This window comes from Zosterops lateralis, assembly GCF_965231275.1.
Source record: "Zosterops lateralis genome assembly, chromosome: 1".
Classification (NCBI taxonomy): Eukaryota; Metazoa; Chordata; class Aves; order Passeriformes; family Zosteropidae; genus Zosterops; species Zosterops lateralis.
The window spans coordinates 50,544,946-50,562,591 of NC_139762.1; the positions used below are offsets into that span (position 1 = coordinate 50,544,946).

A 17,646-nucleotide genomic window follows, 5' to 3' on the forward strand; every position below is an offset into this window, starting at 1 on the left:
CGGCGGGAGGCGGGGCGGTCGGGCCACGCCCGCTGTGTCCGCCTGGCGCCGGCCGGGGCGGGGCGGGGCGGGAGGCGCAACTTGCACGGGACGGAGGCGGCGCTGCGGCCGCAGAGCCCGGCGGGGGAAGGGGAAGGCGCGGCGAGGCGTGCGCGGCTCTCGGGGGGACTCTCCCGTCTCCGCTCCGGCTGGCGGTGGAGGGCAGCGGGCGGCGCTGGGACCCGCCGGGACCAAAGTTTGGGAGGCAGCGGAGGCCGCGGCGTCGGGAGCATGAGCGGTGCGCCCCGGTGCCCCTGAGGGGCGGCCCGGAGATCCCTCCTCGGGCGGGAGGAGAGGAGGCAGAGCGCCTCCCGCAGGGACCCGCCGAGCCTCTTCCCGAGCTCTATTTCCCGTTCCCGGCCGGGGAAGAGGAGGAGGTCCTGTCGGGATCTCTCGGGAGGGCGCGGGGGCGGCTGGAAAGCCGTGAGCAGGAGTGAGGAGCTCCCGGAGAAGCCCGCGGTCCCTCCCCTCCAGGGGCTCCCCTGGGGCCGGCGGCGCTCATGGGGGCGGCGGGCGCGGGCCCGGGCCCGGGGCGGGCAGCCGGGGCTCCATGAGGGCGGCGGGCCTGTCCGCCCGCCCTGCCCTGCCCGCGCTAACGCCGCTGAGGGCCTCCTCTCGCCCAACAAGAAACTTTTCGGAAGATGGAGGCTGCCGGCATGGATTATTTCTGCGAGCAGGTCCAGCAGAAGGACGTGGGCCGCAGGATGCAGGTCGGCCAGGAGCTGCTGGAGTACCTGGGCGACCCGGCCAGGTCCCCCGACGTGGAGCAGGACCAGCAGCGCCTGGACAAAGTGATCGACGAGTTAACAGCCTGGGTCAACTCCAGTAATTTTAAGGTGAGGCTGCTCGGTGCGGGGAGACCATGATTCATCATGGTAGGGAGGGACAGAGCCCCGGGTGACTTTCTGATTCAGGTAAGAGCAGAAGTAAAACCGCGTTTGTGCCAGTTCCATCCCTCCCCCGAACAAAGGGGAATTCCGAAATTTTGGAAGGCTGGTTAATGTTCTATTGGTTCTATCCGCCAGTCCTTAAATAAACAGTAATAGGGGTTTTGGTTTCGCCTTTATCGTTGGCTAGGTGGTGTTTTGGTTTGGTTTTGGTTTGGATTTGAGGGTTTTTTTACAGCATAATGTTAAACTCCCCTCCCCCCCGCAACTATAGTACACACTCGGGCTGTGTTTCTTGCTCAGAATCAAGATAGGTGATGATTATTTTTCTTTTTTTTTTTTCTCTCTACCACTCCCATTCCATGGTCTCTGTACTTGGGTGTAATGTTTCATGGGATTGCCATCGTTTTCCGCAGGCCGTAAAGAGTGCCGCTCCACCGGATTTCTATCACGGTGTGTGTGTTTTAGGTGATTTAAGGAATAATTGGCTTCTTGGGGTTCCCCACTGTAAGTTTAAGGTTGTTTATATCGTGTTTAGGTGACTTTCCCGTGCCTGGGAAGTTGTACAGTATCCTGACGGCGGCCCGATGATGACTCACGTTTTGCTTTTTCCCTGTGTGTGTGTGTCTTTTAGAGGGAGCCACGGGGAAAGAGCGATCGCTCCCTCGCAGTGTTAACACTTGCGAGTTCTTCTGACGTCGGTCAGCCGATAAGGCGATTGACAGCGCAGTTTTAGTGCCAAGGACAATCGTGTTCGCATTGGCGATTTTTTTTTTTAAAATTATTTATTTATTTTGTATTTTCTCCTCCCCGCGGTGCGTGTGCGCGGCGCGGCCGCCGGGGGGCGCTGCGGGGCCGCGCTGTGTGCCCGGGGCTCCGGCTCCGCCCTGCCCGCCTGGCGTGAGCCGCCCGCACTTTGCACCTTTACACTCACCGCAGCGGGCCTGTTCCCCCTTTTTCCCTATTTTCTGAGACGCAGCAGGAGGCCACAGAGTAAGCTCGAAGGGCAGTATGTTCCTGAAATAGGTATTCTCACCCCCCCATTGAGTTTAATCCGCCAGCGTCTGCACGTAGCAACTTCGCAGTTTGAGGTGTGAAAATAATAAAGGCTTAACTCCATTTGCGCATATGATTTATTTATTTTGGAAGCGTGTATGTCAGTAAAGGTCAGGTTAGCTTGAGGAAGTAGCATGTGCTGGACAAATATAATTTATTTGCCTTTAAACTCATCATCTGAGGGCAGCTGTAGGTGATGCAATTGATTATTGCAAAACATAGACAGATCTTTAAAAATACTCCTTTTCATGAAGAGAGCTAGCTACTTAACAGGGTAATGTGAAAGTTTCTTCCTGCACTTATAAATTAATAGAATTAGGCATTAAGACCTGAAATTCCATTTTCAAGATATATTTTTCGTAGTGCAAGACATTTTGCTTGCTGTTGATGTAAGGTGACAGAACTTACCTGTTTGGACTGTAGGATGAATGAGAACTATGCAGTGCTCTGCAAGCATCAGTCACAGAAGGGAAATCCCATACTCCAACCTGCCTGCTAAAGCAGGTCCACCTACAGCAGGTTGCACAGAATCACAGCCAGGTGGGTTTTGAATATCTCCAGAGGAGACCTCACAACCTCTCTGGGCAGCTTGTTCGAGTCATCTGTCACCCTCAAAGTAAAGGAAATTTTCCCTTGTATTCAGATGGAACTTTTGTGTTTCAGTTTGAGCCTGTTGCCCTTATTACGTGTGTGGGTACCACTGAAAAGAGGCATGCAGAATGTATTTGTAATACTCTGCATGTAATACTCATTGTAAGAATTTTAAAGATAGCTTGCAAAATCATTGAAGTATTTTTGTTACATCTTCTCTATGTTTGCTCACTGGTGGCTCTTTGTTGTGTTTCAAAGCATGTCGGGTATGTTAGAGCACGGTGTTAGTCACTGATTGGACCCTTGTAGGGGCCATCACTTAAGAGCTGAGCCTGATGGTTCTTGTGGGTCCCTTCCAGCTTGGAAGATTCTGTGACTATATTCACAGCAGCTGCACAAGATCTTGGGTGTTTTGCTCGTGGTCAGTTCCAGTGTTCCTGGCTGTGGTGGTGCCTGCCAGCATGTGCTGCTTCAAAATGAAGATTAATATTCAAGAAAAATGGCTTCTGTTTTACTTGCATATTTTGTCTCATGCAACATCCCATAGATGTTACACATTTAGATGTTGCATCCTGGTTTGTTATCGCACTCAGGCCCTGAACAGTAGAAAGTAGTGAATGCCACAGACTTTTGTGTCTTCTCAAAAAAAAGTAGTGATTTTTGGTTGCTGTATTATTTAATACATTGTTGGTCACCATTTACTGGGAAATGGATACATAGAGCACTTAAACAATTCTGCTTATCATCTTTCTTTTCTATCTTGGTAACGGTCTTGCAGGTCTCCAGAGTCCCAAAGTAATGAATCCCTCCCAGTCGACGTGACTGGTGATATCACAAGCAGTGATAATGGCTGGAGGCTCAGAACTGCTGAGCTGGATGAATTGGAGATACAAGTGGGGAATGCTGGAGGAAGTTTTGAGGGGGAGCATTATTTCTGCTCTTGGTGATGGATATGGATAATAAGGGGGTAACTACTGTGAGTTGCCCTGAATGTGCCATATGTTTTATTCTCACTGAAAGCTCAGTTCTTGCATGCAGTACACTCTGCTGACCATACTGAAAGAGGAGATGCGTGATCTGGGAGATCTGGTCTGAACTCTTGAACTGTGCCTGTGCAGAGAAAACTTTCTGTGATATGCCACCTTGAAAGTTTTTGGCTCGTGTAACCAGAAGGGAAAGACTCTGGAGGTAGTAGGAGGGTTGGCTTAACAGACTTGATAATGAATGGGGGAAAAAAAGAGAGTGAGTATTCAGTAAACAAGCTGGACTCAATGATCTTAAAGGCCTTTTCCTAAATGATTCTGTAATTCTAAATATGGGCTAGTTATCAGCAAGGTTGAATTAACTCATCTCCAAAGGGTTTTGGCCACATAAAACAGACAGTGCTTTTGCTGTTCTGAAGTTTGCAACCCTTTGTAGTTATTTAATAAACAACGTGGCAATTCCAAACTGAGAGAGCAGATAGGAAAATTTCTGAGTTCATCTAGCTCATTGAAGTGGAAAACACAATTACTAGCTTGAGTTACTGGTAAAACAAAGAGGTGGGATTAAGAATGTGTTGACTCATCTGCAGGTGGTTCAGAGTTGTAGTGAAAATTGGTTGCAGAACATAGGGAATGACCTAGAGAGGGATGAGTCAATGTTGAATTAGGAGTACTTCAGTTTTGGTGTCTATGCAGTGATAAATTGGCTTACAAAGACTCTCGAGCTTTGCAACGTCAAGGACTTCACAGAAGATGTGCATAATTTAGACTTTTATTTTGTATCTCACTGGAATGATATAATTCCTCACTGGACTGAAAATTGTTTGCTTGGTGATCTGGTTTATTTTGTAGTGGTTTGGTCTAATCTGTCTCCTCCTACAATGCAGAGATTTTGGATTTTGGGTGTATGTCAATCCCTATCCCCCCTCTCTCAACTGTTTTCCCAGGGTTGTGAGAAACAGGAGTAGGTAAGTTGAATGCAAAGTATTAAGAGTTGAGTGATAGAATTATTCTGCTGGTATTTGGTCTCAAACTGAAATACTTTGCAATCTCAGGAGATGGGAACAGCGCTATTGTTTGTGTTTGGACTCTCAGGTGAACTTCAAACAGTGAATTAGTTACCCATTCTGAGGGTGCTACTACTGATGGATATTTGCTGGTGTTACTGGGTTAGCCTGGATCTTCATCTTTGTATACATGAGTTTTGTTTAACATGTGTTAGGTTTCTTTTATACTCAGTAGTCACTTGAAATAATTACAAGATTATCTAACTGTGCAGTCTGGTGACTCAACTGTTCTATGTCTGACTCAAGTAATCTGGAAATCTGCTTTGAATTTCTGCTGAGGAGATGTGGGATGGGGAAATACTGCTTTTAAAGTAGATATTTGCAAATCTACTCTTGGCTGTTAGGATGTTGTGGGTTTTTTTAAGAACACCAAAATTGAACAATTACCTTCATTTAAATTATTTTTTGAGCAATAAAGCCACCTTTTGGTTCTTTAAACAAGTCACACCTGATCAGAACTAAGAAAAAACCTATGACTAAAATGGTGGTAGTTTCTCAAGTTAATTTTATATGAGAAGAGTAATAAGGAATGTTTGTGATTGCGAGTCACCTTTGGATTTCTTATGTTTGTGGTCAGTATCCCAGCTTGTTTTATTCCTCAGCTGCAGTAGAAAAGTAATAATCACTGGTTTTATGCAGTAGATTGTTTGCCATGGGAAGAAGAAAATCTGATTTTGCTCTATCTCTTTCTGTAGTGTGGATAAACTGTTTCTTTTAGGCAAATCCTTAGAATTATCTCTTACTCCATGTGTCTTGAAAAGTGAGATTTTTTTCTGAGATTTGTTTGTCTCAATACCAAAAGATACTAAAGTACCAGTAATGTTGGAGTTGCATTTTTGTATTTCCTTGGTTTGGCAAGTATTTATTTTGGTTTGTCTTTAGTTCGACAAAAGGCCAGCAGGAGGAGCTTTCAATTTCCATAAGGGAAGGGAAGGTATGAACTGTAATTTTGCAAATAGGTCAAGACAAGTGGTTAGGATGCTTGTCTGAAGTACTTGCAAAGAAATGGCAGCAGTTAAAACTTGGCTGACTGCACGTATGTGTGTGAGGTGGAAGCTACAATTTAAAATTATCTGAACAATATGGGGGATACTGAGATCTGAAAAAAGAGAGTTCAGAGATCAAAAATGTGAGGTCGCACATTGGATTACAGATAACTGAATGCACAAATGCAGGATGTGGGGTGTGTGATTGAGTAGCAGACCTTGGGAAGAAAATGTGTGGGTTGTTTTGGATATGAAGTGGAACATGAGCCAATATGCTACACAAAAGGCAAATGCCATAGTGAGTTGTAGGACTAACATGCAGGACAGAGAAAGGGAATAAAAGAGGAGGACTCAGCTAAACCTTTATTTTTCAGTTACTGTGTAGATCTTGGTAATTCCTTAGTCTGTGTTAGCAAACAGTGGTAATTTAAATGTCTTTGTTGAAGAAGAAATTAGTTCTTTGCTGAATTTCATTCTTTCTTCAAGTTTTGTTTGATCTTGGCTGTGTGGGAGCGACTTTCTTTTTTTTCTGTGTAATGAAAGTGTGGTTTGACCTGTCCATATATGAAGCCAGTTTCAGTTTTCAAACCAAATTATTTGATTCCTTCTTGAATAATAATTACTATTTTTTTCATGTATTATTTATGTTCTGCTCATGGTACATTTCGTCAACAATTGAATATTAGCCAAATAATCAAATAGGTCTTCTGAAGACGAGGGACACTTGCAAAAAGTTTTAATTATTTTAATTAAAACTAATTTTGTCTGGTCTTTAATTGGGAATGAGGAATATATAGTCTCAGAGTCTTAGGCATCCTTTCCAGAGGTGGAATTGACAGTTCTCAGTTGTTCTGCAACTTCAGTTTGTGTTATCCAGCCTAACTGAACTCACCGTTGAAACAGCAGCTCTGCTGCTCATGTGGCCAGGTGTTCTGTTCTCACTGTTGTTCTTGAGGCAATTAACTTTTTGTCAATGTTGAATTCATTTTCCAGTGTTTCAGGAAGCTGATTTGATTCACGTTACAGGAGATTTGAGTGCACCAGATCAAATATGTCTGCAGGTCGAGAGGGATAACAGGACCATCACTTTTAGCCTGCAGTTTGATTGGCTTGGATGTGGGTAGAGAGCCTTTCCAAGCCCTCTGCAGTGTGTAAGAGGAGAAGTGCATCCTTCAGCGCAGAGCTCGCAGCAGTCAGCGCGTGTGAGCCGAGCGATTTTATCAGCGCTGCTGATGCAAGCAGTTTGTCCTGGCTGAGGAGTGGTGCTGGTGCATCGTGCCTGCATTGCTCTGATGGGAGTGCTCGTGGGGCTGCACAGCTCACAGGCTCAGGGAGGAGGTGCAGATGAGAGAGGATGCCTTCTCGTGTTCATTTGTTAGGCTGGTTTCCTGAAGTGGGCTGCTCTTCTGCTGCATGGATGCTTCTCTTCCCACAGCAGAGCAGCTGGTGCAGGGGTGGGAGTAAGTAGCAGAGAATGGGGGTTACTGTATATTTGATACAATTTAAATAAGAGGAAATGGGAAAGGAAATAAGAGACCTTGGGCACAAAAAGAATTAAATTATTATGGAAGAACTGAGTCCTAAAATAAAGTGTTTCTTTGTTTTGCACCATCAATGTGCTTAGAATGGCTTTTGACTGCAATTTTCTTTAGGGAAAAATGTTTTTTAATTAATTATTTATTTGAAAGAGAAATACCATACATCTCATTGTCTTCCCACTGAACCCTGCTTGTAAAGAGGCTCTGTTTTGAAACTTTTTCCAATGCAGCAAATAAAGTTTTTATCAGACAATCTAAAAAAAAAAAAAAAAAGGCTTACAGTGGCAGGTGTTGCTGCATCATATATTTCTGGATTTTGCTCACAATCCTTGGACAATATTTATGAAAAATATATTACAATAGATAAGGGAAGAATGTTTAATGGACAAGTGAAGCAAACTGGAGATGTTCCTGTAATGGATCAAGCTGGAGGCAGTATACAAATTTTAGAATACTGTATTGTCCACATAATACAGAGCAGTTTGGAGATCACATTTGCAGTCTGAATTTTCCAGTGATCATTTTGAGTGTTACATCAGTGTGTTCTTCAAAATTGGGCAAATGTTTCTTAATTTATGCAGGCAGACATGATAGGAAGCTAAAGTTCCCAACTTGGGGAAAGGGCATTAAAGCATATTTCCTTTTTTTTTTTTTAACAACCTCTAAATTTTTTATGAGAGCACTATGCTCACTTGTGCTGGCTGCAGTACAGGAGAGGTCAACATAACAGGGACATCCCAGAATTGTGCCTGTTGAAAGGTCCCCTGAAGAAACCAAGCCTTTTCAGTGCAGAGATACACTTGTCACTCTGTAGGTAAGTATGGGTGATTTATGGTCAAATAAAATGAAATATGTTGAGCAATCCTCTGGTAGTGTGGTTGATTGCACTGCGGTGCTGTAATGTTCTGTGGTTGACCATCAGAGGAGAATTATGGAGAGAAGGTTATCAGAGGTTTGATAGTCTATGCCCCTTTTGAGACAATGAGGTTTTAGCTGGTAGGTAGTTTTAACTGTAGCAAAGATTGGATACTTAGGAGAATCTCACCTTGTTGTCCAGAGTATAGTTGCAAAACATCATTTTGAAGGCAGTAGCCTTGTGTTTTTAGGTAGAGGGGGCTCTGTATTTGCTAATGAACTTGGACTCTAGGTGTTGAGCTTGAAGGCTGCGTTAGATACAAGCAACTCTGCTCTCTCCTTGCAGTGTGATCTATGTTTAAAAAACCCCAACATACCATTGCAACTGGAAGCGTGTCATTAGTGCCCTTGAAGGTGACACAAGCAAGAGAATGGAAATAGTGCTTTCTTGTCAGCTAAAATATCTGAAGTACAGATGATATACGTGGTAGCTTTAGCAGCTGGGGCTGCAGTTTTGGCTTCTGTCAGCAGAGGCAGCTGTCCAACTGTTGCTGAGTGGCAGTGAGAGTGGAGTCTGAAGATGACATGACTGGGACTGAGAACCACAGGGGTTGAAGAAATGACCCAGGAAAATGGAAGTGTCCTTCTACCCATGGGGCAAAGGGCATGCTTTAGGGTGACTGCAAGCTTTTGAGTTAAGGGAGGGAATGGAATACGGGTAGATCTCAGCAGAATGGGGGAAGTAGATAGAATTGGAGTGGGAAACAGTAAAGGCAGCAAGAAATATGGAATAGGGGAGCAGAAGTGTGTCCTGAAAGATGAGTAGAGACAACTAAGAATATGAAACCTGAAAAAGCAAAGCACAAGATACTTTATGAACATAAACATTTTTGTTTCACATCGAGCTGCTTGCAAGGTTCTTGAGATTGAGAATTAAGAAAGTGTACCTTGGGTCTTGGTTGACAATACTTTTTAAAAAAAAAAAACCTCATGAAGTTTTTGCATATATCTTGTTCCAGCAGTGCAGCCCTGGAACAATGCTTGCTCTTGCAGGGCGTAGTTGTTTGGCATGCAGTATCCTGTTTGTCAGTAATTGTTAGTGATACCACAGCTGTCCCCATGGTGACAGGAAGTCCAGTGCCTTAACTTCATTCTTTAGAGTTCCAGATAGTGACCTCCATAATCCCCCATTAGATTCTCATGACTAGTTCACAGATCCCAATCTACAGAATCCATATTTCCATGTACAGAGATTCTATGACCAAATCCAAGGACATTTGTATTAAGGTCATTTGGCAACTTACAGGAGTAGAGATGTTTTCCTGGTAGTGTCCTGCCCCTAGCTGTCTCCCACAGGGATAGGAAATTACAGAATTACCATGAAAATAACACTAAGCATCCATGGTTATCCAGGTATGGTTTGAAAAACGGTATTTCTTTTTCTAGCAGAAAACTTAGGTGCCTGGAAGTTGTCCACAGAAGAGCAGGGGCAGTGCTGGAAAGTGTGTGCAGAAGGAAAGCTAGAAAAGGAACAAGCTGCAGAGAAAGAATAGGCTCAATTACTAATCACTGGTTCTATTCATAATTGTTTTTTGGTTGGAACATCTTGATTTCACTAAAGAGTCTGGTCTTTTTTTATCCAGAACAGATAACGTATTTCTCAGTTGGTTTGGCAACTTTGATGTGATCTGAGAAGTCAAGGATGGGCTTAATATTGACTTGTTAAAGAATAGCAACTAGCCAGCTCCAGTTCAAATGAGCCTAAATTTCTTTTCCCCTATGAACTTTAAAAGCACTGTTTAAACGCTTCAAACAATGGTGAGCTGATGAATCAGTCTCAACATACAAAGGCTCTTTCTAGACAGCAAGCAAAAGGCTTAATGAATGCAGAGTAAGAAACAAATCCATTGATTTTAATCCCAGAAGGCATTCATCCTTCATTGGGGCTGTTGGGGAAAGAGCAGTGATGCTGGTGAAAGGTTTTTGATAGTGGAGGGCCTGTGTTGGTAAATGGTCCCACAAAGTGCCTCACAACTTGGAATCTCTTTGTTGCAGGTCTCCTGCAGGACCTCTAAGTTCTGCCTCAAGTTACAATTTTTCTGTTTTGGAATGCTGTTTATGTGACCCCATACAAATTGAGGAGTCCTTCCAAAGGGCTGCTTGAATGCTGCACAGATGATATGTACCCAGAGATGCTGAAGCTTAGAGCATTATGTATCAGAACAGAGAAATATTAAAAGTGATTTACAAAACCAGCAGGTGGTAGTTCATTTGCTATTCTCTGTAGTTGTGTGGTTCAGCTGACTTGTTTGGTAATGTGGGAATGAAAGCAAATTTTGTAGCTACAGCAGTTTCCCCTTACTTCAGCTTGTGGCCACACATTCTAACTCTCCAATTATCAAGACTTTTCATACCTGTTACCTCTTCAAAGTTGCAGACCACAGAGGGCTTTTCACGAGGTAAAGCTCATGTGTGTGTGCTTTACTCTGAGTTTCTGAGTTGCTGTTCTTTGTGAGGATAGAAGTCTTCAAGACAGATTTTGCAAAGATAATCAAACATGCAGAGAAGAGAGAGACTTTTTTAAAAGTATATTTTCAGAAGGAAAGGCTCCTGTTTGTGCAAAACACATACATGGAAATTGCCATTACAAGTCTCAGGTGGGGTTTGTAGTCAGGAAACAGAAGCATAGGAAAACAATGGATCCAGAAGGATTTTTTTATTTTTTTTTCAGATACTGGTTTTTAAATGGAGCTTTTGGATCTATGGTTTCATATTGTTTGATAATCTGGAAAATAACATTAAAGGAAAAACCTTGTGGAAAGCCTTGACATTACCATAAAAGCTAATTTTTTTAAATTTTTTTTTTTGTCTAAGTAAGTTACTAGTTACAGTATTCTGTTTTCCTCATCTGTAGATAGAGTCACTTGTTGGCAGTATATTAATTTAAGCTGGTGATGCCATCCACTTATTTATGCTATCCTGTGTTTTATCATATATTAGAATTGTGTCCAGGTAAGTTGTACTAACGGCAAACTCAGTTTTGTATCTCCTTTTTAAAAGAAGCTCTGTTGTACTAATGCTGAGTTTATTAAAACCAGCTTCACTGTGCAGTTGCTTCTGCTTCTCATCCTGGGTTTTATGGGGACCTTATTTGTCTAGTTTCCTATGGAAACAAGGCTCATATGATGTTGTGTGCGTGGGCCATGTGTATCACATGCATATCCAGTCAGATTTTTTTTCTGGCCTGCTGCCTAATGTGGATAATAGTGAAAGATAGGCATCTCAAGGAAACAGAGGGGTCCAAAATATACAGATCCAAATTTTATGAAGATAAACAACTAATAAAGGAGAGTAATCCTAGTCATGAGTTCATGGGGGGGAAATGTGCAGTTCATGTCTTACTAGAAAATAAAGAGGAGGAAAAGCTGTAAGGAATGCCCAAGCTTGAGGAGGTTGTTCCTTTGACAAATAGTTGTTCCATTTGCACCTTCATGGGCAGCAGCAAATTGAGGTAACTACAAGTTGTGAAAATGCAGGTTCTGGTGTTCCTTATGAGCTGTTGGAGGAAATGAAGAAGGGAGTCTTGGAACAATATGCAGGATAGTAAACAGCAAAAGAAGTGTCCTGACTTCTTAAAATAGTTTAGTCTAACTGATAATTTCTGTTTGTGTTTTTGTTTCTATATTAGTGGATATTGTTGTCTCATCTGGCTTTTGTTCATGGGTGGGAAATTCCTCAAAACTCCAGCAGTATTTTGCATTTCCTTTTTTTTTTCTGTTTTTGGTTTTTTTTTTTTTTTTTTTTTTTTTTTTTTTTTTTTTTTTTTGTGTATTGAGTTGGTTTTGGTTTAATTTTTCATGTTCTTTTTATTTGATTTGAGGGGGTTCTTTATTATTTTTTTAAAGAGCGAATGAAAAATTAGGCTTCCTAGCTTAACAAGCAGGTGGACAAATGGTCTAGTCTGGACCACTAGGGAAAGCGCAATTAGCTTCTCAGTTATTTTCTTTTGGGAGTTTGGAAAATGATGTAATGACCTTAGTGGATGAGCTAAGTGGCCAGAAGTAAGCTGTTGGAGTAAGCTCTTAGCATCTGGGAAACCTTTAAACCATGTCTTTGTTTGGGTTTTGTAGTTGAAATTACAAAAACACTGGATTTCTAATATTTATTTTATTCTGTTTTAAGATAAGAATTCAAAAATAGGATTTGCTCTGGCATATGTAAATAAACTCAATCCATTCCAAACATATTCTGATAAGTTTGTCTTGGAACTTTGAAGGAATTATTAGCTCTTCAACTGAAACTTTGATTTATCTTTAAGATAGTTTTTCAGCATACTTGCATTTATATGTCTAAGTTATTTGCAGTATATTCTTAAAAATCCCTCATTGATCTGGTTTATAATGCCTAATGCTTTTGTTTCAACAGGTAGCACTACTGGGATTAGATGTTTTAGGTGCCTTTGTTGACAGACTATCAGGACGCTTTAAACCCTATATAGGAACTGGTAAGTGAAATACAACTTCTTTTCTTAAGACAAAACAGTAAAATACACTTCCCTCCCCTCTCTTAGCAGCTGAATTGGAACATGTCGGAAGCTTCTTGAGCTAATTATAATGTACTGGCAGGCATTTTACTGGTGTTGGAATTGAAATAATTGTGCAGTAGCATGTCAGTATTCATTTGTCACTGATTTCTTAGGTGGTGATTGGGATTTTTTTGAAAGTTCCAGGGGTGCCTTTCCAGTAATTAGTTCCATGCTGTATGGTTGCTTACCACATCCTGAGACAGTAATCTAAAATTACATTGAAACACAGGTATTATCTTTAACTTGTGTTAAAGATGGTAGGTTTGATTTGCAGATCACTTTAATCAGAGCTTTGTCTGCTGAGGCGTGTAGTCTCAGAGGATTATGTGGTCCACCTCCTGTTAGATAACTTTACTGTAGCTTTTAGCAGTCTAAAGTTTTTATGGGATGAAAAAAAGTACTGACTCTTATTCCTATGGGAAATGTTTACTCAAGTGAATTTCAGATTAATGGATCTACAGGTGCTGGAGTATGAGACCTTTTTTCTGGGAGATACAAGCAAACTACACTACTCAACTCATTTTGCTGCTGGCTTTGAAAAGAGATAGTGATATTAGGACGTTAACATTGGTGTTATAGCACTGGCTGTTTTTAACAGAAGCTTCTAGTTAATGTCCTTTTTAAAAATTTGCATGAGATAAATTACATCACGTTCCCTGACTCCAGCAATCTCAAATTGTCAAAATTTTAAGCTTCCTCTTCTTTACATGTCTAGTTTTGTATTCAAGGGCTTTGAAATAAATTTTCAAAGTTCAGGAATACAAAGTATAATTTATGACAAGCTGCTAACTAAATTAATTGAAAGCGTATTTCAGCATTCTGTGGAACTACTGCAGTAGAGTGCTACAGAATTTGAATCTGTTTTGTTGTGGAGAGTTTTTCTTTGGCTGGTTAATTTTATATTGGAGCAGTGTAAGGGAACTGGAGGCATATTGTGCTGTGCACAGTATTGATTTCTGAATAGTCTCCATTTGTAGCTACAAACACTGTTTTGCTCCAGAGTTTGGCTAAGTTTTGATTTTTATTTTAAGACTCTGTAAAACCTAAAATTACAGTCACATTATTAAAGGACGGTCAGGAAGCTTTTTCAATTTTTCTCTGTTTTTTTAAGTATGAGCTATCAGAGAATAGTTTGAAAATCCTGTTGTTGGTTTGGGCTTTTCTTGTCACAGTAGTTGAATAGTTTGAGATTATGAGCAAATTGAAGATACAAATTTCAGTAGTATTTATATTAAAAAGTAAGAGAGTACTAACACTAGGTGACTGTCAAACACATGTAACATATGAAGGTGTATATTGTAGAAATATTCTTTGGTTAAGCTAGGTAGTAGTGCCTTCAACTGAAATTGGTCCTCAGAGCATCTCCAGAATCAAGACCTCTAGAATATGCAAGTTACTGTTGTTCATTATCAACTTCTGTATAAACAAACCTAACAGATGCTGAAATCATAGTCTCAGTAAAGGCAGAAAACAGTGTTGTAGGTCACTTTTTAAAAGAGTGACAGGCATTTTCCTCAGTTGGTAGCTCTCTCTCTTAGTTTCATAACATGATCGGAATAATTTTTGGTTTTTGTCAGTGAAGCAGTAATATAAAAACATTATTTGAAGTATCTGGGGTTTGTATAGTCCATGGCTTATGAGAGTAATTAAAAGCACATTGGTGAACCAGAAAGCTGCTTCCTTCAAGAAAACTTAAAAGAACCAGGAGTTTCCTAAATCACGTTCTTCTGTCTCTGCAGATTTGCCTTCTAATGTAATCTGACTCCAGTAAGTCAGACCAAAGACTTGTATTTGACAGTGATTTGGTTGCAGATGTCTGAGAAGAAATTAAGGACAGGAGAAACAGGCAGTGATAACTCCTTCATCAGCAGGAGTCTTGCAGGTTAGAGCCAGCTGAGGCACATGATATCTTCAGTGTCTGCCTTGTCACCTCATTTTCCTACAGCTTTATCTGTTTAGCTTCTGACCCACATAGATCTTTGACTTTTGCAGTGTTCTGCAGAAGTACTTAAGTATGCAAAACTCTTTAGGACTGGTTGCCTGAAAAACTTAGTGCTTGCTCTAGATCTTGTGTTCCAGAGGTGAGCCAACATTTCTTACCTTCCTGACTGCCAGTTTCTATTTATGGATCTCTTCCATGCCTGTCCCCTGCTATCCCTGCCCCAGCTCAGAGACATAGTGGAGCTTTTTCTGGTATATAACTGTTTCCCCTTTCAGTGCCTTTCTGTTGTGGTGCATTTGAGTTGAGGGAGCCATATCTGTCATACCATAGAGAGGCAGCATGTGTTCATAATGGCATAACTGTATTTGTTTTTATTGGTCTATTACTTTTGTAATTATTAATGATAGATTTCTTTGTTGCATAGCTGCCTCCTGAAAACTGACCTAATACATGGATGAGACTGTCTACTGCAACAGCCTGTGCTGTGCAGTTTCTTGTGCAGTGATGGTGGATTTGGGGCCCACTCTCCAGGGTGGTGTCTTTGCTCTGTGCCTTTTTCATTAGGGCAAGACTCCTTCTTGAGAAGTGTGTGAAAGTCCAAATGCACTCTGTTAGCTGAGTTTCCTTCTGCACAGCTGTTTGCAGAGAGCTCTTACAGGCTTCCTTTTTTTAATTTGACTTCCCAGACACTTCTTCAGCCTACAGCAGAACATGTGGTGGTTGTGGCCTAAATGCAGCACACCTAGTATTTGGCCTTGTTGAACCTCATACAGTCCGTATCCATAGTTAGGCATTTGACAAGAATCAAGTATTCTATGCAGACTGCCATTTTAGTTGGTTTTGGTTTTTTTGTAGCTTGGTTATGTCCAGTTAAGTGATTCTTTGATCTGAATATTGTTAATGACACATGTGATCATGTATTGCGGATGTGCAGTGCGTTCAGGTGGTATGAGGAGAAAACAAAAAACATGGAATCAAGCTTGAAAATGTTGGGAAATGTGTAAGCAAAGCAGTTCAGCTAAGTGACAAGTTCTTAGGGCCCCACAGACCATCTTAGTAGTATTTTATATGGTTGGGTTTTATTATTTTATTTTCTCTATTTTGGTTAAATAAATGTGAGTATGTAATTTTTTGAAGGCAAACATAACAAATTTTCCAGGCAATTCAATTATTAGTTTGAAATATTCCAACTATAGTTAACTTCTCATTTATTGCACTGAGCTATTGTAGGTACTTGCATTATCCAAAAAAAAAAAAAAAAAAAGGGATTGTACTGTGACTATAGTGAAGGAAGACAGATGTAAAATGCCTACCTGCTTTGTTCCCTGCCTTTTTTAAAGCAGAATGCATCCTCTTTTCTAGGTGAAGTTTCATTTTTATAGCTGTTTTTGCTAATAACATACCTGCAACCTTAAATGCATTTTTCTTTTAATAAAGAGTGTTGCATTTTGGTGACCCTGAGATGTTTTTATTTGTGATTCAGATCTCAGTAAATGATGAAAGTATAATAATGTATTATCCAATGGCAATATGGGAAAATATATTCCACCTTTCACACCTCATCCCCATTTAATTTCCCGTTCTGTTTTGATGGGAATAGATTTCCTTAAGTGCAGAGAACAGCTAGTGTCAGTGCATATTCACCCCCTTAAGCATTACAGGCTTCTGCTATGAAGTGAAAGACATGAATGCTTTATTACTGCCTCTGTCTTTGCAACCTACATATATGCCATAAATTACATTTGGGCAAAATCAATACGATGTTTGTAGGGCAGATAGGCAGATATTTTCCAGTATTTCAAAGAGCACGTTAGTGATCTTTGGATTGAAGTATAGTGCTTGATAAGAGACTTAATTCAGTTTCCTAGGCAACCATCTAATGTTGCATTAAATTTTTTCTAAGGTGTTATCCTTTTATGATTAACCACATTGAGCGTGCTCTGCAGCTGGCATCAGTGTTCTGGGAGTCTAGACACACAAATTTGGAATCTTTCTTTTAGTACTTCCACTAAAGATCCTTGAAAATACTTTGGAAGCAATAAATACCAGGGTATGTATTCTGTCATAAGACTATGTGTCTGTGTTCTGGGAAAAATAAAGCAGTGTTTGAGTGTTATGTCTTTTGGTATTTAAAACTACTGCTTCTTCTGTGATTAAAAGAGATGTTACATAAGAGTATATAATTACTGTATCACAGTCTCTTTTCCCAGGTGATTGCATTAATTATTTTAATAATCATATATATCCAAAATAAAAGAGAGTATTAGAATTATGGGGCATGTGTGTCTGCTGATAAGATTTCTGGGAAAAGTGTGTACTCATACTTTTCTAAAACAAGTGAATACAACTTGAGCCTGTTGTTATTGTCAAAAGGAAAAAAACTATAGTAAAGGTATAGAGAATCTGCTTCAGTTTCACTGTGCAGTATTATACCATGACTTTTTTTTGCAGATATTGAACTGTCCATTGGTCTGTTATATAACTATATTGACATTAGCTTTTACATACAATCTTACAAGGTATTGCAAAATATTTTACTTCTCTGAAAATTAAAGGAAAAGTAATTGACGGTTAAAATAACACAAATAGGTTATATTTGTATATGTACATATACATATATGGCTTAAAAACTAGCTGGATGGCTGAGCCCAGAGACTGATAGTCAGTGGAGTTAAATCCAGTTGGTGACTGGTGGCAGATCCCCAGGACTCAACATTGGGGCTGGTTCTGTTTAATATTTTTATCCATTATCTGGGCAAGGGAAGGGAAGGCATGCTCAGACAGTTTGAAGATCAGACCAAGCTGGGCAGGTGTGTTGATGTGTAGGAGGGTGAGAAGGCTCTGTGGAGGGATCAGAACAGGCTGGAGCAATGGGTTGAGGCCAATCCTATGGGGGTCAACAAGGCCAGATGGCAGGTCCTGCACTTGTGTCACAACAAGCCCAGGCAGTGCTACAGGAAAAGCACCTGGGTGTGCAGCTGGTGTGCCATGAGCTGAGCATGAGCCACCGTGTGCCAAGCAGGGCAATGACATCCTGGCCTGTATCTGCAATAGTGTGACCAGCAGGAACAGGGCAGGGATTGTCCCCCTGTACTCTCTGCACTGGTGAGGTCACAC

At 41.1% G+C, this 17,646-nt stretch overlaps 1 protein-coding gene across 9 annotated transcripts in view; it reads left to right on the forward strand.

The window, feature by feature from the left end:
* Positions 1 to 652: 652 nt before the first annotated feature.
* The window catches only part of CLASP2 (cytoplasmic linker associated protein 2), a 143,584-nt gene continuing 126,590 nt past the window's right edge, over positions 653 to 17,646 (forward strand). For 8 of the 9 annotated variants that reach the window (XM_083862094.1, XM_083862093.1, XM_083862095.1 and 5 more), the window contains exons 1-2: positions 653 to 875; positions 12,428 to 12,506. In XM_083862094.1, the coding sequence (XP_083718220.1) occupies positions 681 to 875; positions 12,428 to 12,506 (274 nt within the window). In that variant the 5' untranslated portion in view covers positions 653 to 680. Of the gene's footprint in view, positions 876 to 923; positions 954 to 12,427; positions 12,507 to 17,646 lie in introns of those variants that run through there. The other variant, XM_083862099.1, reaches the window with a different exon arrangement.